The sequence below is a fragment of the Physella acuta genome, unplaced genomic scaffold (genome assembly GCF_028476545.2).
Source record: "Physella acuta isolate Inbredline_101_S28 unplaced genomic scaffold, ASM2847654v3 ptg000913l, whole genome shotgun sequence".
Lineage (NCBI taxonomy): Eukaryota > Metazoa > Mollusca > Gastropoda > Physidae > Physella > Physella acuta.
In genome coordinates this window covers 497,441-520,049 of record NW_026732430.1, presented here as the reverse complement: position 1 = coordinate 520,049, position 22,609 = coordinate 497,441, and the positions used below count along the sequence as shown (strand labels likewise).

Genomic DNA, 22,609 nt, shown 5'->3' with positions numbered 1-22,609 from the left:
CTTATAACAGAATTGCCAGATTGGTATATATATATATATATATATATATATATATATATATATATATATATATATATATATAAATATATAATATATAAATATATATGTATATGTATATATATCTATATATATATATATATATATATATATATATATATATATATATATATATATACTTGACGTTTATCAATATAAAATAGAGTAATTTATATAAAATGCATTATTACTTATGATATATTCATAATTTCAGACTGTTTTAGGTTTCTACCCTGTTAGGTTATTGTTTTTTAATATTTACATGCAATCTGTTTCAGTGATACTTTCATGTCTTCATTCTCATAAACCTTAATAATTATTGCAAACACACACAGGCATATATAGCCTATATAAATATATGTGTGTATGTATATAAAGTTATATACTTTCATATCTAGGCCTATATATGTATGAATGTATATTTATTTATATACTTGAATAAAGCCTATATATACACATGCTTATACTTATATACGTGAATAAATATTGCACATATTATGTTCATTAATTTTATTCAGGCCTATTTATTTTATTTCATCATTAATTTTGTCCAAAAAAATACTTGTTTATCTAGATACTTTACACACCCTACAAATTTATAAAAATCTGTAAATGTCGGAAAATGTATACAAATTTTGAACTGGGGCACAGACTGTGTAACACATGTATTGTAATGCAGAGTGTTGAACGCATTGGTCAACAGTGCTTCAATTTGCAAATTCATAATCTTTTTGCTAAGGTTAATATATTATACATCTAAATCTAGATCTAATTATTTATCGATAAAAGTTTGAACCTATTTTAAAGTTTTGTTTAGTGACAGTTGTTGGTATAATTTAGAGTCTAGATCTAGCTAAGCTAGTGTTCAATTTTTAAATTTTATCTTTTCTAAATTTTTTCATCTGTCTGACACTGACAGAAGAGTGAGAAGGGTAATCTATCGTTTTAGGTACGTAAAGTCGCCCGCGACTAGTAATGTGAAAATTATTTTAATAATTATTTCACATTTTGAGGAGGATTTATATTTTGAAAAATAAATATTTTCTTGTTTCATTTAAAAATTATGTAGATTCTACCTGTTTTTAAACAACTGAATTAAAACTTTTCAGTAATAAATGAAGACTAGCGATGTTTCCAACAGATGCAATTATGCTCATTTACTATAGATCTAGCAGCCATCTTGTTTATTTTTTTTAATTGTAAATTTGTAGCGCAAGATTCAGAAGCCACTCTAACTTACAGATGGCCGCTTTTTATTATATATAGCAAATCCTGCTCGCAAACACTGATGTTTAAAGTTAATTTCTTGACCATATTCATTTATTTAGGTTTATTATTCATTTAGGCCTATCTATAATATTTGACACAAATATATCACAATATACTTCTATTAAAGCCTTGACAATGAAGTAACTTTATCGTACATTACTAGCTGTAGGCGATTTTACGTACCTAAAACAATAGATTACCGTGAGAAGACGGGTGTTGGGAGATTGCGAGGCGCTAAATGGCGAGGCGGGAAAATGCGAGAACATAATGCGAGACATACCTGCGGAATTAAAGGTAAATAGCGAGACACTTTTTGCGAAAAAAAAGTTCATGCGTTTTTCATCTTTATTTATTTAAATTAGGCTTTTTTTTTTTTTTTTTTTTAAATAAACAAGCCTTTAGCCATACCCTTTAACACGAGTGTTGTATGTTGTTATTTTTCATCTAGATTTTATTATATAGATAGATAGATATATCTATTTAAAAATCCTAACATCGTTGCTGTGCGTCTCAGTCGACATTAATTTTAAAAATCTAGCCCACTCATGTTTATACAAACATGAGCTGTGTCATTGTGAATTGGTGTAATCTTGTCAGCAGGAGAGATATTCTGCAACATGTATTTATGGATTTTTGTACTTGCAAAAAGTGTAGAAGTAGGCCTATAAACAATTCTAAAAAGTGTAATTTATTTTTTTATTGAGTAATTTTAATTACAAACAAAATTTACAAACAAAATCTTCTGAAACAGTCCTAGCACTACTCAAACACATCTCGTGACACCATCTTTCACACATAGTACATCCAACCTTGTGCTTATATTTATATGGTAAAAAAAGCTAGAAAAAATTGTAGGCGGCAGCTATAATACAAAATTTCTATGCAACAATAGAAAATATGTTTGCGGCGGCAGCGGATCCAGGCACGGTGATCTTTAAAGACGGTAAATCAGGCGGCCTCGGCGTTCCACACAAAAGACAGAAGTTGATCTATCGTCGGCGGTATTTCCGTCGCAGGGTTCGTGCGGCCTCCTGAAATTCCAGGAGGTCCTGGAAAACTCCTGGAATCTTAAAAAACGTAAAAATATCCTGGAATTCTCCTGGAATTTGAAAAAATATAAAAACCTCCTGGAATTCTCCTGAAATTTTAAAAATCCCCTGAAATCTCATGAAATTTTATTAACCCGCGGCGCAAAACCCGACCGAAATTATTTGATTTTGTTTCGCCAATAATTGAATAGTAGTTTTTAAATGGGACGAAAATAAAAATAAACGCATCGGCCGTCGTCCGACTGAATCGCACTGCCGTGATCTACACACCGTGTGGCACAGCCGAGTGTGTGATCACGTGACGCTAGGCGATTGACCCGATTGGATGATACTATAAACAATTTCTAAAGATAGATACATGTGTTCCCGTGTTTGACTTGTCGGCTATTGGATTTTTAAAGTAGACAGGCATGTTTCAATACTTTGTCTTAAACTATTGAAACAGCAAAAAAAAGTTGTAGTAGTATTTACGGCTCAGGACTAATCGTCAAAATTAATCTTCTTTAAAAAACCCGGATAGCTGCGACCCGATCAAACAATGCTGATTCGCGTAACGTTTCATTATTTTATTTTATACATTAATTTTTCGTAAAAATGGCTATAGAAAATAAATTAAATTTTTCCAGTGGCTCTTCTTTTCGGTTGACTAATAATTGTTAATACGCTTAATACTGGCTTGCCAAATCGACCAAAATGGGCTGGGGTTGGTGGGGGAAGACACTGACCATCCTACATGGTATGTAACACCCAACGTAACATCCATAACCTCAACCCGCCCCCACTACTCCGTGACGCGACAAGCCGACGGTCGGCGCCTTTGATGTTGTGTAACACTCGTACGGTGGTTTCATACCCCACCTCCCTTCCCCCTTCACTTTGTGGAGCTGATGTTACTAATCCTTGGGCATAGATCAAGAAATCTTGCCAGACTTTTGTCTCTGAAATTACATAATATTCGTCTGACACGTTCATCGGGTTGGCCGACTAGCCTAGCATCATTGGATTTGGCATCCAAAAATCAATAAAATATCAAGAAATGATATTAATTGGTGAAGTCTACTTGCATTTATACCTCTTTTATAGTGAAAAACTCTTTAAAATTTGGTCCATACCCTCCCAGTATTTTTCCTCTTTCAGGGTCTATCCCGCTTGTTTGAAAAATCTGCTATTTTTTTTAATGACAAAAAAAAATCATAACTTTTTTGTTTATGGTCAGATTTTGAAAATTCAAACTGGTCTGTAGTCAGATTGATAGCCTCTATCCTAATATGTAACTAATATATTGTTTTACTTTTACTGAAATTAAATTTTGCATTGGCTTAGCTAATTAAATATATTACTAAGTACGCTTTTTTTTAAAATGTACAAATTGGGTTTCTTTTTTGTTTTTAAAATCTCCTTGAATTTTTTTTAAACTCCTGGAAAAGTCCTGGAAAACTCCTGGAATTTTATTTGAACTTTTGAGCATGAACCCTGCCGTCGGTTTCGAACAAGGTGGTATTCTAAGTCAACACAAAAGATGGGGGGAGTTGACAAATCATCAGTATGTCTAGCGACAGAAAAATAGGAAGTTTTAACAATGTAAAAGAAACGTCTTTGAAGTCTGGACCAAATACCACTGAAAATCGGGTGCGGTAAATTTTTCGCAGAAATCTTCGCATTTCAATACCACCCAGCGTAAGTATCGGGTTGTGGTAAAATGCGAGACAAAAAGTCACGTGACCTACAGTTTTTTCGCCCTTCTCGCATTTTCCCGTCTCGCCTTTTCGCGTCTCGCAATTTCCCCATGTCTTTCAGTGGTAGATCTAGTCTAATTTTTTAGACTAAAAATCCAAAGCTAGATTCTAGTAATGTGACAGAAAAGTGACTACTTAAATTTTAGTAATTAGGCCCAATTTAACAATGCTATGCCGGATAAGGCTATTCCCAGCCAGCTTGTCTTTAAGTTAGTAATCACTGACTATTGGCCGTATTGGGGCTATTCCCAGTCGGCTGTCATTTCACACAAAATATGACAAGGAATAATATCTTACAATAAAAAAAGCATTTATTGTGACTGAGTGAGATATAGATTAAGACTTAAGAGAGCAGTCCTATTTTTAATGTGTTAGGGCCTAGCCTATATTTTTTTTAATTATTAGGGCCTATGGTTTACCTAAGTTTAGTTTAGCCTTTAGCTTAGGTTCATATCTGCTATGTAGATGATCAATTATACCCTCTAATTAAAAAAAAAGCAATCTATATTATTCAATCAGGGCTAAATTAACCATATTGATTATGTATCAGTTCAGTTAGTATTTCACATTGCTATTAAACTGTCAATTACCATTTTAAAATTCACATATAGTACTTTTAGTAGCCTAATTGTCAGGTGGAAAAGCTTGTCAATGTCAGTTTGAATCATTTTTCCATTGTCATTCTCCCAAGTTGTTTTTTCTCTTAGCATAAATCTAAGAGATGTGTCTTTTTTTCTGCAAATTTACCAGCAGTCACGTCACAAAAAAAAAAGCAAAAGTAACTGTTTCATGAAAAAACGGGAAAAAATAAGATTTGGACAATAGCACATGTCATATGAAAGCACTAGTTGGGTTTGTTTTGCGGCTTGACAGCCACGCACATGAGCACTTGACCACACAGCTTTATGCATTAATGGGTGTTTTAACATTAAATGTAACAAATACAGTCACGACTGTTAATAGCCCAAATACAGTTATTCCCAATCGACTAACACTTCGATTTAAACATTTTACAAGCATTTTTTTTTTGTTACAAAAAAAGTGACTTTCATGTAGCCTACCTGTTTTTAAAGAATTTTATTCAAACTTTTCAGTAATAAATAAAGATGACCAATGTTTTCATCCGATGCAACCAAGCTTGTTAACTTTGCAACCATCTTTTTAAAGTTATTTTTTAAGCCTTTATATCAAAGTTAAAATTTCAGGAAAAACCACTGCTGTTTAAAGTTAATTTTTTTACCTATAGGCCTATTGATAAATTTTGATATTGTGTTTGGTTTCTTATTCAATTATAGCTACAAATATATCAATGTATAAGAATATACCTATATGGCACTATATGTATATATGATGTGAGATAAAGTTGTTATCTACTAAGTAGATGCAAGACATTTTGGCTCAGAATTTTTATTTGAAAGATGTATTAATGCCCTTTAGTTATTGTTTATTTGGCAGACAATTTTGAGTTTTCTGTTCAATAGATGTGTTTATTTATTTCAGTGGTTACAGTGAGATTTTCAGCCTTTTTAGAAATGCCTCAGGGAAAGAAAAGAACTTTGGAAAAAAATAATCACAATGGTACAAAGCCAAAACGCTTGAAAGGTATATTGATTCAAATAATACATTATGATTAATAAACCTCTTACAACAGATAGCCATTGGTAGCATTTATACTTTCTTTTCATGATTTTTAGTCAAATCATACATACTGTTGTAATGTTTTCAGTAACCCATGATTCACATGGATCAGTTCATGGCGTGGTGCTTGCATGTGGGCAAGGAGATGTGGGTCAGCTAGGCCTTGGTGTTGATATAACAGAGAGGACCAGGCTAGCATATGTTGAGATCCCTGATCCTGTTATCCAAGTGTGTGCTGGGGGCATGCACACAGTGTGCCTGACCAACACTGGACAGGTACATTTTTTGGTTTCGACCTGTTAGGCTAGATTTTTAATTCAATTTTAGTTTGGTTTATAATTTTTATTGCTATCGATTTGTACATTTGGATGCAAGAATATAATTTTTTACTGCACTAGGTTTTTACATTTGGGTGCAACGATGAAGGTGCTCTTGGCCGTGATACAAGTGTTGAAGGCTCAGATGCCAAACCTGGAAAAGTTAACATCCCTGCTCCTATTGTCATGGTAACAGCTGGTGACAGTCATACGGCAGCCCTCACAGATGATGGCAGAGTTTATGCTTGGGGAAACTTCAGGGTTGGTATTTATTTTTAAGGTGTTTATTGCGTCATTAATCATAATGGCTTATTGTGACAGTTTATGCTGTGGGGTCTAGACAAAAGGCTGTCTAGAAATACTGCTGTAATACCAAATCTTAGTTCTGGATGATTCAAATGCTTTTTACACAAATTTGACTTTCTTAATTTTAACAGAAATCAGATTTTTCCATTTGAGATGCTAATTTCATTTCCTTCCAATTTCTCAGCTGCTTTTGCATGTTGATTTAAAATTTTGGGGAAAAACAGATTTGACCTTGACGACAACAGCAGATGTGCACATCTCACACATTCTTATTTCAATAGAATATTACACATAGCCTTTCGCCACTCATTTCTTGGCTGTCACTCCACTCAAATGGACGCTCTTTTCATGTTGACGATTACATTTGAGGTCTGACAGAACTATATAAAGATTAAATCTAAGTCAAGATTCCAAATGTCAGCGTATTTATGAATTTTTCAACAAAGCAGCTTAACTACTAAAAATACAGTTAATTTTGGTTCAAATGTTTTAGCAAGAACTAATTCCAATAGACTTTAAAATAAATATTAGACCTTTTCTTCAGCTAATCTGGTTGATTTTATTTTCCATCACATGAGCTAAAACTCAAATTACAATTAGATGCTCTTTACCGTTAAAAGACTTATTACGATATTTACTATGTCCATCTATTTAGCATATAAGGCATAATTTAAAATTGAAAAAAGAGTACTACTAAATCATAACAGTTTAAATTAGCTGAATGTTAAAATAAAATTTCATTTCCATTTTTGTTAAACTGTAAAATTTACATTTTTAAAAAGTTGTTTAAAAAACATTTGCATTACAATTAGACAGGACTTTCGTTTGTATTTTAGAGTAACGTAAAGGTCTTCTACTTAAAATAGTAGCTATATTAAACTATTTTTTGTCCAAAATTAGTGTCAGACTGCGATAAAACATTGAGTGCCTATTCAAAAAAAATTCTTTTTTTCCCCAAAGTCTGCTCTCATTTCTGATTTAAGATATCTATTTTTCTACATTGACTTTTTTTAAAGCGTTTGTCGGCCTTTTGTCCTGCACCCATATTAAAGCTTTGATAAAATATAGTTTAATTACGTTTTTTATAATTGTTAGATTGTTACAATTTTAGGATGCCAATGGATCTATGGGACTTACTACAAATGGGATTGAGAAAACACCTTTTGAGTTGATTCAGGAAGAAGTTATTGTCAAGATGGTTTCTGGCAGTGACCATTTAGTTTGTCTTACTGACAGGGGGGATCTTTTATCTTTGGGTTAGTATTTCTGCTTTGTCAATGTCTATTGTATTGTGCTATTAATCTTCTTATGTTCTTGTATGATCATTATGCTATTAATCTTTCCATTTTCTTTTATGACCATTGTGCTAATAATCTTCCCAGGGTGTGCAGAGCAGGGTCAGCTTGGAAGAATTGCAGAATGCTTTGCGACGCGCGGCGGTCGTAAAGGACTTGGTACGATGTTTTGTGTTTTCTTTTTCCATTAACTTAAAGTCTAAATTACCCCATTGTCTGATTTGTAGCAATGTTTCCATGCTATTCACCCCAGATATGATTCTTTCACCTGGCCGAGTAAAAGTGAAACGTTTTAAGACTCGTAAAATGGCACAGTTCTGTGACGTGTGGGCCGGAGCTTATACAACATTTGCTAAAGAAAAAGAGACTGGAGATATATATGCCTGGGGTTTAAATAACTACTATCAACTAGGTGAGTCTTTGTTTGACTGTAACAGCCTGTCCAGAGAGGGACTGGAATAGCTGCTGATCTTTGACTCTTGTATTCCCTTGATCCAGGATTCAATGATATGGTTAACCGGTTTATTCCTGAACGTGTGACATCATTCTCTGAAAAAGGCTCATGGTCAATGCTCAGTGGTGGTCAACACCATACAGTTGCCCTGGATTCTAAAGGTAAAAATCTATTGATCTATTCAATATAAATATCCTTCATCTTGGTCAGTTTGTTTTGTAAGGTGGCTTCTTCATCTGTGCATCATTCAAAATAGCTTGGGTCACAGTTTTGTATCTTTTAGTTGCAGTTATTGATTAAGTGCAATCACTTTTCATCCAGGAAAAGTTTACACCATTGGTAGAGAGGATTATGGGCGTCTGGGTCTTGATAAAAACTGTGGGGAGAAACAAGAGCCGACGTTGGTCCCTGCCCTGCAGGATTTTACCTGTGTCAATGTAGCAGCTGGAGGCTGTGTTAGCTTTGCTGTAACAAATGATGGTGGGTATTTCATGTCATTTATGGCTGTATTTATTGCACCTCATTTGTGGCTGTGTGTATTTTCTTTGTGAGCTAGCACCCAACCGTCCGGCCTTGTATAAATGTAGACAATGTATTGCAGGTACCCTGTACTCATGGGGCATGGGCTCCAACAACCAGTTGGGCTCAGGTGATGATGAAGACCAGTTTGTTCCCACCAAGGTTGCAGGCAAACAGCTTGAGTCCAGGTAAAGTGATGCCACTGTTTGACTAGATACTTGTACTTATCTTGCCAAATCTTATAGTCTAATGACAGATGATTCCCTTCTTAAAAGCTCCAGTTATTTTACAATAAATGTAATTGGCCATCATGGCTGATAGCTGTGTTATATACAGGGGAAGTGATTTGTTGATTAAATTTTAAAATCTTGTTTACTGTTACTGCATACTTAAAAATTGCCAATTCTGCTTTTTCCAATCATGATAATGAAACTAGATTTGTGTAAAAAAAATTAAGTGGATGTATTCATTTAGAGCAGGGGTCTCCAAATAAACCTAATAAACAGTTTGCATAAATTGGTGATACATATTTTGATTACATAAGGGGTCATTCATAAATGACATCACGCTTTTTTCTGACGATTTTTACCTCCCATCTGTCACACATCGTCACAAAAAGCCAGACGACCCCCCCCCCCCCCCCCCCATCAAAATTGCTGTTGAATTTTATTTAAAACATCAATATTTTTCCAAAATCTTGTCTGAACTCTGTCAAAATACAGTATTTTAATCAATTCCTATTACAATTTATTATAACAGTTTTCTAAAACGCGAAATAACGTCTAAAATTCGTTTTCTAACATTGCTTTTTTATAATGCAAAAGTGTGACGTCGCACCCCCCTCCCCCTCATCACACACTGTCACAAAATTACGGACCTCCCTCCCCCTACGAGTGTGACGTCATTTATGGACGACCCTTAAGCACAGAACCAAGTAGAACTGTAGGGTTTTTTAAATAATGCAACTGACATTTATAATATTATTTTTTAACGATTATATTTAATTTAGGGTTGGGTTGAGTTTTGAGCTAGGGTTGTCTAAGAAAAAAATTATATTTATCAAAGCAAATATAAAAAATTTAACAGAATTAACGAAATAAGCATTTTTTGTAGCTTATCAACTGTAAGCGAATATAAGCACATTGTTTATTTCATCGCCAGCCCTGTGACTGAAATAAGCGTATTATTATTTTGTATTCCGTTGAACATGATTAGCACTACTCATATAGAAGGTTACAGCTGAAAAAAAATTGCTTTGTGGTCAAATACTTAGCTGTTACATTGGTTTGTTCATCTCAAGTTTTTTTTGTATATGATCCAGTTTGATAGCTTTGCTAGTATCTTCCTCTAATGTGTGAAGTGCCAACAGCTGTGTAATTTATGTGTCTGTTTCCTCCTTTATTTAGTGAAATGTTTTTGAACGTATCACATATTTATGTGAAATGCTAACTGTTATCACGTTTCTGTCGACAGGTCCGCTGTTATGGTGTCAGCTGGAGGTCAACATACTGTGGTGCTGGCCAAGAGCATTGAGAATGGTGACACTAATCACTGACATTAAGGACACTTGTTAAATGTTAGCTTCTCTTCCAATATGTTATCTACTTTATACTTAAATTATGTTCAATTTTTAGCAACTGCTGTTATCTAACTGCCAGAAAATGCACATTTTATTTTGTTTTAAAAGTTTTACGGCCATGTTTAAAACTCAGTATTGCAGTCATTGATGCTGAACATTGCCGCAAGTATGTTTGTTATCAGTTCTTTTGTTTTGGATGCCATGACTAGTGTTAAGGGTAGATAATCAGTGCTGATGACTAGTGTTAAGGGTAGATAATCATTGCTGAACTGTTGGTCACCTGGCCAGGTGCTCAACCATCTACAGAACTGATAAGGTTTACATCTAATGCTCAATGTCAGTGGTTTCAAGCTATTGGGTTATGTAATATAGCATGACTTTAATCTCAGTTTTGAAAACATTATCATAGATCTAAAGTAATATGAACTAGTTTACATCGCTCTGTCGTTGTGTCAGATCACTATTATTTTGTTGAATCTATAACTAAAATGAAATGTGCTCAGGTTTTAGAACCTACATTAAGGAAAATACCTGAGATAATTTGGTTTGTTTGAATTTAAATTGTGCAAGCCTCAACATGTAGCTTTTATATATTTTTAAGCACCATTTTAGTCCAATAAAAAATTTTAAAGCCCAAAATAAATGATTGATAAAATTTCTAGAAATATCTGTGTTGTTTGAACTGTTTAACTTATTCAACTTATTGATTTGTATTGTATGCTGTTTAAATCCAACTAGTTGTTTTAAAGTTTGCTATTAAGATAGCATTGTGTATTTTAAAAGATTTTTAACTGCTGTTTTAAGCTGATGTTGAACATTTTATGCCTGTGTGGATGTGTGCTCTCTATGCCATTATGTTCATGTACAGAGAAATAAATTGACATTAAAACAAAAGGTTGTTGTTGTTGGTGTTAGAGAAATGGGCAGGTCGCACCAAAACCACCACCTTACTAACATTTTGGTAGTATGATGAGAGTGTCTCAAGTTTGGATACATGGCTCCAGTCTGTAGGATGTCCCTGAGTCCACCCTGGGTACTTGACTTGTGTTAGGGAAAATAATAGATAGCTGTACAATTCCTTCATACACTGAGGTCACATAATTATGTGAACTCTACTTCATCTGACTGCCAGATTCAAAGGGTAACTATTTTTATAATTATATTATTTATATAAAGGATGCGACAGATGCATTTGTGTTGAAAATTGACCAGGCTGAGATGGCTTTAGGAGGTTTGAGGGACCAAATAGTTGCCCAGCTTGTGACCTACCATTCAATTCCATTTTAGATATCAGCTTTTTAGCCTGAACGGTGTTTTTGGTTACCTAGCATGACAAATTTAAATGGCCAAAACAGTGAGTAGAGGATTAGCTGTATAAAACATGTACTGTCAGTAATATGTGATGCTAAACTTGTGTCATACTCTGATGTTAAATTTGTTGATATCATTCTAGCAGGGATAATCTTTCTAATAATAATTTAGTAACCAGAGCTGTTTATAAGATAAAATTAGTCAGATGTACACAGGAAACATGTTAGTCACACAGCTGTACACAGGACAAAAGTTAGTCACACAGCTGTACATGGGACAAAATGTTAGTCACACAGCTGTACATGGGACAAATGTTAGTCACACAGCTGTACATGGGACAAAATGTTAGTCACACAGCTGTACATGGGACAAATGTTAGTCACACAGGGCAAAAGTTAGTCACACAGCTGTACACAGGACAAATGTTAGTCACACAAGACAAATGTTAGTCACACAGCTGTACACAGGGCAAAAGTTAGTCACACAGCTGTACACAGGACAAATGTTAGTCACACAGGACAAATGTTAGTCACACAGCTGTACATGGGACAAATGTTAGTCACACAGCTGTACACGGGACAAATGTTAGTCACACAGCTGTACACAGGACAAATGTTAGTCACACAGCTGTACACAGGACAAATGTTAGTCACACAGCTGTACACAGTACTAGTTATTTTTGCCTAGACTTTTATTTTTTACCAGTGACTGATAAACTGGTTAAGGCGATTATCTCACTCAAGGTCACAACTGGTACGGGGGGGGGGGGGGGGGGGTGAACAGTTTTAAGTTCACTTGGCCTAAACAATATCTAGTAGCTTTGACTGACTTTCGACACACAAACATAAAATTTTACCGAAGGTCCTATCGTTGTCAAGCTGATGCTCAGGGCGGGGAGCGGGTGGAGTGTGCAGACGACACTGACGGTGTTCGCGTCTGATAAAGGCCAGGAAAGGAGGCGTTGCCTAAGATAATCAACCGTTGCGTAAAGTGCTGGTTTTTTCTCCATATCGACTGCACGACCTGTAGTCTGACACTTGATGGTAGGACCTTAGTTTGTATAACATTCCAGAAATCAGACAAGTTTGTTTTGACAAGTGAGTATAAATGTTTGGGTGGATAATTGCGTCTAATTGGTTGATTGTTTTCTTTCAATTACCTCAGATTGCAAGTGTGACTGGGGGTCGCAATGCCGTCGCAAAAATAGCTTTACATTCTCTTGACGTGTTTATAGACGAGCTTTTAGCTGTGATCGTTTCAATCGTTGTGTAGTGTGTAAATGCAGTGGGCCATAGACATGTATACGCTCTATTTCCTTGCTTAAAGCAAGTCCTGGTATAAGTGATTGAAGTCTAGAGAAAATGGCAATGTAGGTGTACAAATAAATATCCCCTGTTTAGGCCTTTATTATCCTGCTAATTTATGTAATTTTTGAGCTAGTTTTGTACAACAGAATGTCGCGCTTGTTACCTCTGACTTCTGGAGAAATAGGACCATTTCATTGCGACAATTAGTTTGGTTTCTTTCAGAAGTCGCACGTATCTTGAAGCTACCCGTGCATTTAGATTAGAACACGGAACACTACATGCGGTGCTAACATTGACAATGACTAAGTTTTCGCTACATAAACACAGAACTGACTTGCAAGTTTGATTTGTATCAAGCTGTAAACAAATATTGAAAACATGCTGGCTTACACACGGGTTTAGATGGGGACGCTTTAGATTTGTCTCGGGTTTTCGGAAATTTGTTCCACACAGAAATCAAAACAGACTCCAGTTGTAAGTCATTTACTGCCCATTATCCCTTGTGTTATGCCCTGGCAACCTGCTCATAGGGTTTCTGGTACTATGCCTGTCTGGTGACGTAGCATTCATATTGTAACACTTTAGCTTATAGTTTAGCCTCATTTTTACATCTAACACACACAGTTTCATCCAGACATCTCAGAAGTCTACCGCCCCCGGAAAATTTCTAGTACCCCCCCCCCCTCGGAGAAAAAAGTCTGGAAGTGGCTTTGTGGGAATCCTTGATGAGATTGACTTCCTTTTTTTAAAAAAAACAACTTGGCATTGGATTTGAGAAACCTTTCAAATGAAGAAACACATTTTATACGAGATCAAATTAATTAGCCGTGATCTTCGTGTATAACGGGTTAACACGGTCCTTGAAAAATAGAACTTGCCCGGAGCGTAGTGGGTCTGATAATGCCGCAGTCAAATAGCGTCATGGTGGTGCACATACGTTTTCTTAGGTGAAATGTTTTAATAAGTGCAATTGAAATAGGCCTATATGATATATATATATGATATATGATTGATATATATATATATATATATATATATATATATATATATATATATATATATATATATATATATATATATATATATATATATATATACAACATATGGGCCTATATATGGCTCCATATATGCACTCGCCGTTTACAGGTAGCACAAAACAGTGTTATGTTGAATGTGGTCCGTGTGTAGCATACAACATAGTGTTGTATATGTGTGGTCTACAGGCAGGCAGCGTACAACTATGCTCATTTGGGTCTATCCTGTAGATGTTTTTTTCTTAAACTGACTGTCTATGATAGGCGATAGGCTTAACATAAACAAAATAAACATCGGCCTTAAAAGATGTCTCTACTGACTGACTAAATATAATTATAAACAGGTTTAACATATACACACAAAAAAAACCTAAGCCTAATGATTAACTCCACAAAAACTATATCAATCTCTACCAACAGCGTCAATCAACATCTAAAATCTCTACCAACAGCGCAGTGGCGTAGCCAGGATCGTCTCAAGGGGGGGGTTCCAATTTTTTACCCGGGGACAAACTTTCGATTTGCACCCCCCCCTCAAACTTTCGATTTGCACCCCCCCCCTCAAACTTTCGATTTGCACCCCCCCCTCAAACTTTCGATTTGCACCCCCCCTCAAACTTTCGATTTGCACCCCCCCCCTCATACTTTTTATATATACCGAGGGGTCTATGGGGGGGGGGGGTTATGACCCCCCCTAACCCCCCCCTGCCTACGCCACTGCAACAGCGTCAATCAACATCTAAAATCTCTACCAACAGCGTCAATCAACATCTAAAATCTCTACCAACAGCATCAGACAACATGTCATCTTTCGCCCCTACATCATCTGCTACATCATCAAAATCATGTGAGGACTTTGACAAGGAAGATGCCGAGTATTTTATAGGTAAAGGGTTAAACATTTTCGCTAAAGTGTAGTTTCTAAACGGCGTTTGCAACATTTTGAAAAATGCCTAGATCTAGTTCGAAAGTTCATTTAGTTGGTAATGGAAAAGGAAGGAGAGACTAACTAATGAAAATATAATATTCTATTGAACTAGAACATCTCTCTTACAGCACTCTGTATTATAGCATTTCTCTAACAGCAACTCTATTTTACAACATCTGTTACATCGCTGTGTATTATAACATCTCTCTTACATCACCCATTGCTTCAGATATATTCTCTAGATCCTGTACTAGTTGACAATAAAAAGTTAGATCAGATATATTTTTTGTCTCCTGTTGGAGACTGGGTAGTTGTAGGCATAGGAGCATAGCCAGTTTCTTTTTTTTTCAGGGAAGATTTTAGCATTTTCTCTAAAAGGTCGCGTACAAATGTCAAATTAGAAACAAATTTAAAAGAAAACTTGAACTTTGCCATTGTAATGTATTACTGCAGGAATTGATCAAGTTATTTACAAGCCTGAAGCTGGACCAACAGAGTCTCTTGTTTTTAAACATTACAACGCATCAAAGGTAAAAGTTATCTTGTTTAGCTTTAAAAACAAATGTAAATTGTTCATTAGTTCTTCAGTACAAAACCACCTTGTGTTTCTGTATTTCAGGTTGTCATGGGGAAAACAATGAAAGAATGGCTGCGATTTTCCGTTTGTTTTTGGCACACATTTAGGGGAACAGGTAGACCATGTCAAAATAAACTAAAAAATATCCCAACTTTCAATGTTAAAATATTTTGCTTGCTTATTAAACATCCTTTATAATCTCACAAGTGCTCGGCTAGCCCTAGCCTAACAACTGACTCAAGTCATCTGGTGTTTTAATTATATATATTTAAAAAAAGGAGAAAATATTTAAAATTGTACCATTAATTAAACATACACATCTCTTAAAAACATGAATCTAATAGAAATGTTTGAAATAGAGGTACTAATGAGAGAACCCATTTGGTCAGGGCATATTTTGAACAAAATGTTATTTTTTTAAATGTACGTCATGCCAGGATTTTTGTAAATGTGTAAAACATAGAGAGAATGATTTTCACTTATGTTTTTGTATGACACATGTCAAATTTAGGTGCCGATCCATTCGGTCTACCAACCCTAGCTCGGCCTTGGGATGATGGTAGCAACAGTCTAGAGAATGCCAAGAGGAGGCTGAGGGCTTCATTTGAATTTTTACAAAAACTGGGAGTTGAATATTGGACATTTCATGACAGGTGCGTAGATCTAGTCCGAACTACATATATAATACATGGTGTTCTACTTTCAAAGCCATATTTTAAAACACTATTGTGTTTCATAACACATACTTTGATTACAACATTTTAGTTTAGAAATGCATACTGTTTATATAATAACAAAAGAAAAGAACACCTAAAGTCCCATAACTGTAGTGGTAATCTTTTAATGGTGTGGTCTGTTCTTTGAACACCTGTACAGGGACATTGCACCTGAAGGGAAGGATCTGGCTGAGACCAACAAAAACTTGGATGAAATTGTAGACTTTGTTGGACAGCTTCAACAGAAAACTGGCATCAAGCTTCTTTGGGCCACATGCAACTTATTTTCAAACCCCAGGTCAGTTGCAGCAAGCAGAATTCCTTTAAAGCAGGTTTTCTGATGGGGTCTTTTGATCTGAATTTATTATCTGGTGTAGTGTTCAGATTTTAAAAAGATCTGTTTGGTTTTTTTAGAGTTGTGTTAGATGGGTCACATATTAAAGCCAATCCAGTGAGTTCAACAAAGCTTCAATTGTGTTTTTTTACAGTAAAATAAACAGCTTTCTTTAGCTATAAATTTATTATTCTTTGCATCTGTTCTGAAGGTACATGAATGGTGCAAGCACCAACCCTGATGCACATGTATTTGCCTATGCTGCTGCCCAGGTGAAGAAAGGACTGGACATTGCTTTAAAATTGGGTGCTGAAAATTTTGGTAGGCTTTACATCATTTTAAATACAGTATACTCAGAATACAAAAATACATTTGAGTTAGGCCTACCAAAATACAGACAGTGGCTATTTAACAACAAAAGTATCAATCTGACACTATCTTTCAGCACATTGAAAACTTCAAAAGTATGCATGAAAGTAGCTTTATAGACAACATATGTTTACTTTTCATTATGTCATAGCTTCCCATTAATGTCATCATGCTGATTTATCATAATTTTATAAAATGCTTTGAAATACACACTAAAAGGCAATACGATTTTTAATCTACCCCAGCATACACACTAAAATTTCACATGATTTGAAAAGATAAAGCTAATTTTTACTTTCAGTTTTCTGGGGTGGACGTGAGGGCTTTCATTCACTGCTGAACACAAATGTTCGAAGTGAGCTGGACCACATGGCCACATTTTTCAAGCTGGCTATAGGTACATTCATTTATTTTAATTAAGATTCTTAGTACTTGCTGAATGTATCTAAAACAAGTAGCCATCTGAGGTTCAATAGCTGGGGACGGCAAACCATCTAGGAGAAACAGCTCCAAAATCAAACAACTGTGGCCTTGTAGTTTGTTCTTTGATAGACAAGGGCTATGAAAGCAAACCCAAAAAGAAAAGCAGTTGGAAATTGGAGGCAACAGCCTATATGGCACATAACAAGTTGACATGGAATACTTAATTGTTGTTTTAGGAAATCCAGTCCCCAATTACAATTACTAATAAAGATGTTTATAAAATTACAAGAAAATGATGTTTAACTTTTAAATTGTTTAAATATTTTATCCTGCTTTCAATAATTTATGTTTTGTTTACAAAAACAAATATTTTCAGCTTATAAAAAAAAGATTGGATTTAAAGGTGTGTTTTTGATAGAACCCAAACCAAAGGAACCATCTAAGCACCAATATGATTATGGTAATTAAGCTTTTCAATTTGGTTATTACCATAAGGAATTCTACTTGTTTTCACCTTTAAAGTTTAAAGCCTATTTGGTTGATTAACCCAGGATTTAAAAACAAAATATTGTTACTTCCTATTATGCAGATGCCATGACAGTGATTGCATTTTTAAGAACTTACGGGCTAGAGAAAGAGATGAAGGTAAATATATTTCTTGACAACATTATTTTTAACAGGCTACATTAGCAGACAGTTTAGGCCTACATCGTTTATCGTAGATTTTAAATTATATATTTATAATTCTATTTAAAATTGATCAACAATTATGTATGTATATATGTATGTGTAAATACATGTATATACATACATATATATATATATATATATATTTTTATTTTTTTTTATTTTTTTTTTTACCAGATATTAGAATGTAAATTGATTTAAAAGTTTCATATTTTCAGTTGAACATAGAACCTAACCACACCACATTGGCTGGCCATGCTTATGAGCATGATATAGTTATGTCCTCTGCGTAAGTCTTGTTATTGTTCTTTGTTCTTAAAAAAATAGCTTTTTATTGCATGGCTAAACACTGACCACATACTAAACAAAAACATTGCTCAGGTACAACATGCTGGGGTCAGTAGACGCCAACACAGGATCACCTGATCTGGGTTGGGACACAGACCAGTTTCCAATGGACATTAAAAATGCAACTTTGTTAATGCAGGTACAGTTTCTACTCAAACCTGGTAGCCTGATATTTAAGTACATCAACTATCACTACTTGCTGATTAAGTTTTCTGTAACCTGCTGTAACAAATCTATCCAACATTTTAGGTTATATTAAGGCAAGGAGGATTACAACCAGGTGGCTTAAATTTTGATTGTAAAGTACGACGTGAATCAACGGAGCTGAAGGATATGTTCATTGCACACATTGGTGAGCTCTTGATATTTAACAATATGCTCATGTTGGATATCTTTAGGCATTTTCTTGTTAACATTGGTAAACTTTGGAATTTTCTTGTTAACATTGGTAAACTTTGGAATTTTCTTGTTAACATTGGTAAACTTTGGAATTTTCTTGTTAAAAATAACATGGGTAAACATTGGACATGTTCTTGTTAACAATAACATTGGCAGGGGTGCCACTCATTTTTTAAGTGAATCCTGAAAATGAATCCCAAAATTTTACCAATCCTGAAACTAAAATTTGAAATTTTTGAAACCCTGAAACTTAATTCCGCGCGGAATTTCAAAATAAAATGGACTATTATTTCATTATTTTCTGAGACATTTGATTCATATTATGTTCAATTTACATTCCTTTAAAATGGATTTATTTTCTTTGTAACAAGCTTCAAATAAAATTTAATCTTTAAAGGATTGTGCTTACAATAAAATTAGTTTACAATGTTAGTCCCATCTCTAGGCCTACCCCATAATGTGCTATTGAACTTCCCTCTCCCCCCCCCCCCCCAGCCAGCTTTTATAACATAACTATTTAATTTTTTAGAACTTCCTAGCTTGAGTTAAAGTGTGTAGTCAGCCAACTGTTAAGTAACACATGTTTTGCTAACCTCTATGTCTTGTTATTGAATAATAAGCCCACTATATGCAGACCCTTAATAAGATTGTCACTGTATTAAAATACAGGGTTGACTTACTGTAGCTATTCAAGGCTTTAATTATTAGCAGCCACAACAAAAACCTTAAACCCTGTTTTGCCAATCAACCACCAATGGGGTCATCCATAAGTGATGTCACGCTTTATTGACGATTTTTACCTCCCACCTCCCCTCGGTCACATATCGTCACGAAAAGCCAGACCCCGCCCTCTAAAATGACGTCACACCTCAGCCTACACCCCCCTCCCCTAAAAATTGCAGTCGAATGTTTCTTAAAATACGATATTTTTCCAAAAATCTTGCTTGACCTCTGTCAACATAAGAGTATTTTAATCAATTCTCAATTCCTATTACACTTTATTGAAACAATATTCTAAAACGCGAAATAACGGCTAAAATTCGTTTTCTAACATAGCTTTTGGTTAATGCAAAAGTGTGATGTCACACCATCTGAACCCCTCCCCCTCATGACAAAATTACGGACCCCCTTCCCCCTACGAGTGTGACGTCATTTATGAACGACCCCAATGCCCCCACCTTTGATATACATGATCGTGAAATATCGTGGAAGTTTTAAGTTCATGTCGCGGAATAACAGAATTAAGTTAATTTTAAAAATGATTTTAGAAGTAACTACGCTAGTAACAGTGGCGTAGGCAGGGGGGGGTTAGGGGGGGTCATAACCCCCCCCATAGACCCCTCGGTATATATAAAAAGTATGAGGGGGGGTGCAAATCGAAAGTTTGAGGGGGGGGGGTGCAAATCGAAAGTTTGAGGGGGGGGGGGTGCAAATCGAAAGTTTGAGGGGGGGGTGCAAATCGAAAGTTTGAGGGGGGGGGTGCAAATCGAAAGTTTGAGGGGGGGGGTGCAAATCGAAAGTTTGAGGGGGGGGGGGTGCAAATCGAAAGTTTGTCCCCGGGTAAAAATTGGAACCCCCCCCTTGAGACGATCCTGGCTACGCCACTGGCTAGTAATACTCATGTCAGAGATGTAGCCGCCCGACTAAGTGAAAAGCTGATTTTTTTTTTTTACAAGCGGTTGTGAGGGGGCAGTGATAGCGGCTATTTTCTCAGACGCGGTACTTCAAGTTTTTTTAAACATTTCAATGACGTTTTACCAAAGTAAAAAAAAATATTAGATGTAGACCCTGCTAGATTGTGTAACTAAATTATAGCAGGCCTACATATTTTGTTTAATGATATTAAACGATGCAGTTCTAGTTTTTTTTTTCTTGAATCTAGAAGAAGGCCCTTATTAAAAAAAATAATCACGTTAAAATTAAACAGCGCTTGTACTTGTAGAACTGCCTTGACCGAGAGACACGACTCAGACTGTGCTTGCGTGGTCTCGTGACGTAGGTCATACGGTCAGCGCGACCTTGAAGAAGCGGGTAAGAGGTGGTTAAAAAGTGAGGGTAAAGTTGAGTGAAAACAGCACAGTTCTATTTCATACATAAAATAGTCCTTCAAATAGTTTTTTTTCCTTTTCTTTTGGTAATACCAAATACAAAAAAAAAAAAAAAAAAAAAAATTTGATCGGAGCAAAATCTTTCGGTTGTTTTTTTTTAAAAGACGATCGGCGATGCTAGTGAGCTAGATCTAGATCTAGTAATTGTAGGATTTAGTTGTTTTTATTACACAGCCTAGCGATATCCTATTGATGACATCACGTAAATAATGCGAGTTTTACCCCCAACCCATATGGTCATAAATAGCCAGACAACCACACCACGAATGACATCAAAAAGTTTCGTCTACAGACTCACCCATCTGATACAGCCCATTTGTATTTGGTCCTTGGCGCACGCGTGAGATTGTTGCTGACGTCATTTACTATTCATTTTTTTCGGAAAAAGTCATTAGCGGGAGTGTTGACGATAAAAACGATTTTTACAATGCCAAAATTTTCAAGCTTAAAACGATCTAATTTTTTTTTTTTAAACTGCAAACCCGGAAATTTTCAAACTCAAATCTTGCGAATCCGGAAAGGGAAAAAAATATGATTCTCGAATCCGGAAATCCGGGATATCCCGGAAAAGTGGCACCCCTGCATTGGTAAACTTAGGACATTTTATTGCAACATTTGTAGATTCTGTATATTTTATTGCAGACTTTGGACATCATTTTCTAAAATTAAGCTAATAATTCTAGTATAACCTTTTAAAGAATCTTTTAGCTCCCACAAAAAAAAACATGATTTTCTAACTTGTTAGCTGTAAAGTTGGGGGTATCAGTATTTGATGTCAACATTTTTTACCCTTACAAAGGTGCCATGGACACATTTGCCCGGGGCTTGAAGTGTGCAGCGAGAATCTTAGAAGAAGGTGTCATTAGCCAGCAAGTACAAGTAAGAGAAAAGGAAAATAATAATTTTCTTTAAAACTATAAGTTAATTAAATGAATAAAAATTTCTTAAAAATTCTATTTACAATGCAGTTGCGCTATGATAGCTACAGCTCAGGAATAGGTGCAAAAATTGAAAGTGGAAACACAAGTCTAGAGGAGCTAGAGGTGAATATATTTCTTATGAATACTTCTTTCATAATTCAGTCATTTAAAAAGATAGATCTAGATACCTACTTTATTTCCATGAAAGAAGTTAAAATACTTTCTGTATTGTCTGACATGGAGTCATCTATTAGTCACTCATGAACTCTGTTATTTTAGCATAGCAATAAGCACCTTTATTTTAAAATAAAAATGTATTTTCTTATTATCAGCACATTTAAAAGCTTGTCATTTTAACAATTTTAATTTAAATACAGTAAGTTAATAAGCGGTCAGGCTGTTTAATTTTTTATCAAACTAGAGTACTATTGTTTAAAATTGTACTTTCACCATACAGGATAAATCTAGTATTTTTTTTACCTATAAGTATACTCAATAATGAATTTGATGGGTTATTGTCCACACTTGCTTGTAGCTCCCCCCCCCCCCTTTTGTTTTTGTGCATCCTTTCTTGAATAAAAAAATAAAATCTTATACACTATGTATTGTTCCAAGCATTTCATTTTCTAAAATGTATACCTTTTGTGTCTAGGAATTTATCCTACAGAATGGAGAGCCTGCCTTGTTGTCAGGACAACAAGAACACTTTGAGAACATGTTCAACTACTATGTCTGAGTGAGAGAACACTGTGTCAATGTATCAAGTCCATGAAAATTTGTTAACTATATTTTCTTTTTGCCTTGTGGTATTACTGACCATTCATTGCCCATTAAAGCTATCTTTCCAGTCTGCCATTTTGTTTACCCTCATTTCTTGCATTGCAAATTAGTTTTTACATGCTTCTATTTTGATTTTTTACCAATCCCATTATTATAAAAATATAAATTTT

At 35.0% G+C, this 22,609-nt stretch overlaps 2 protein-coding genes across 6 annotated transcripts; both read left to right on the top strand.

Moving 5' to 3' along the window:
* Nucleotides 1-675: 675 nt before the first annotated feature.
* On the top strand, nucleotides 676-11,077 carry LOC131953210 (regulator of chromosome condensation). Of its 2 annotated transcripts, none has more exons than XM_059316293.1 (11): nucleotides 676-775; nucleotides 5,591-5,692; nucleotides 5,817-6,004; nucleotides 6,127-6,306; nucleotides 7,463-7,607; nucleotides 7,734-7,805; nucleotides 7,900-8,058; nucleotides 8,145-8,261; nucleotides 8,422-8,580; nucleotides 8,702-8,807; nucleotides 10,093-11,077. In XM_059316293.1, exons 2-11 carry the CDS (start codon nucleotides 5,623-5,625, stop codon nucleotides 10,172-10,174), a joined length of 1,278 nt encoding a protein of 425 aa, XP_059172276.1. In that variant the 5' UTR covers nucleotides 676-775; nucleotides 5,591-5,622; the 3' UTR covers nucleotides 10,175-11,077. The 2 variants fall into 2 exon arrangements, with proteins under 2 accessions (XP_059172276.1, XP_059172277.1); XM_059316294.1 differs by having other exon boundaries at nucleotides 680-775; nucleotides 5,612-5,692.
* A 1,350-nt stretch (nucleotides 11,078-12,427) lies between these two features.
* On the top strand, nucleotides 12,428-22,509 carry LOC131953209 (uncharacterized). 4 transcript variants are annotated; one of them, XM_059316292.1, is made up of 16 exons: nucleotides 12,428-12,552; nucleotides 14,641-14,736; nucleotides 15,232-15,308; nucleotides 15,398-15,470; nucleotides 15,867-16,008; nucleotides 16,232-16,369; nucleotides 16,617-16,726; nucleotides 17,076-17,171; nucleotides 17,574-17,657; nucleotides 17,787-17,842; nucleotides 18,103-18,173; nucleotides 18,266-18,371; nucleotides 18,482-18,584; nucleotides 21,539-21,618; nucleotides 21,708-21,782; nucleotides 22,312-22,509. In XM_059316292.1, the coding sequence occupies exons 2-16, from the start codon at nucleotides 14,652-14,654 to the stop codon at nucleotides 22,393-22,395; spliced, it is 1,380 nt and encodes a 459-aa protein (XP_059172275.1). In that variant the 5' UTR covers nucleotides 12,428-12,552; nucleotides 14,641-14,651; the 3' UTR covers nucleotides 22,396-22,509. The 4 variants fall into 4 exon arrangements, with proteins under 4 accessions (XP_059172275.1, XP_059172274.1, XP_059172271.1 ...); XM_059316291.1 differs by having other exon boundaries at nucleotides 12,440-12,606; nucleotides 14,609-14,736; XM_059316288.1 differs by having other exon boundaries at nucleotides 12,441-12,606.
* The last annotated feature ends 100 nt before the right edge of the window (nucleotides 22,510-22,609 follow it).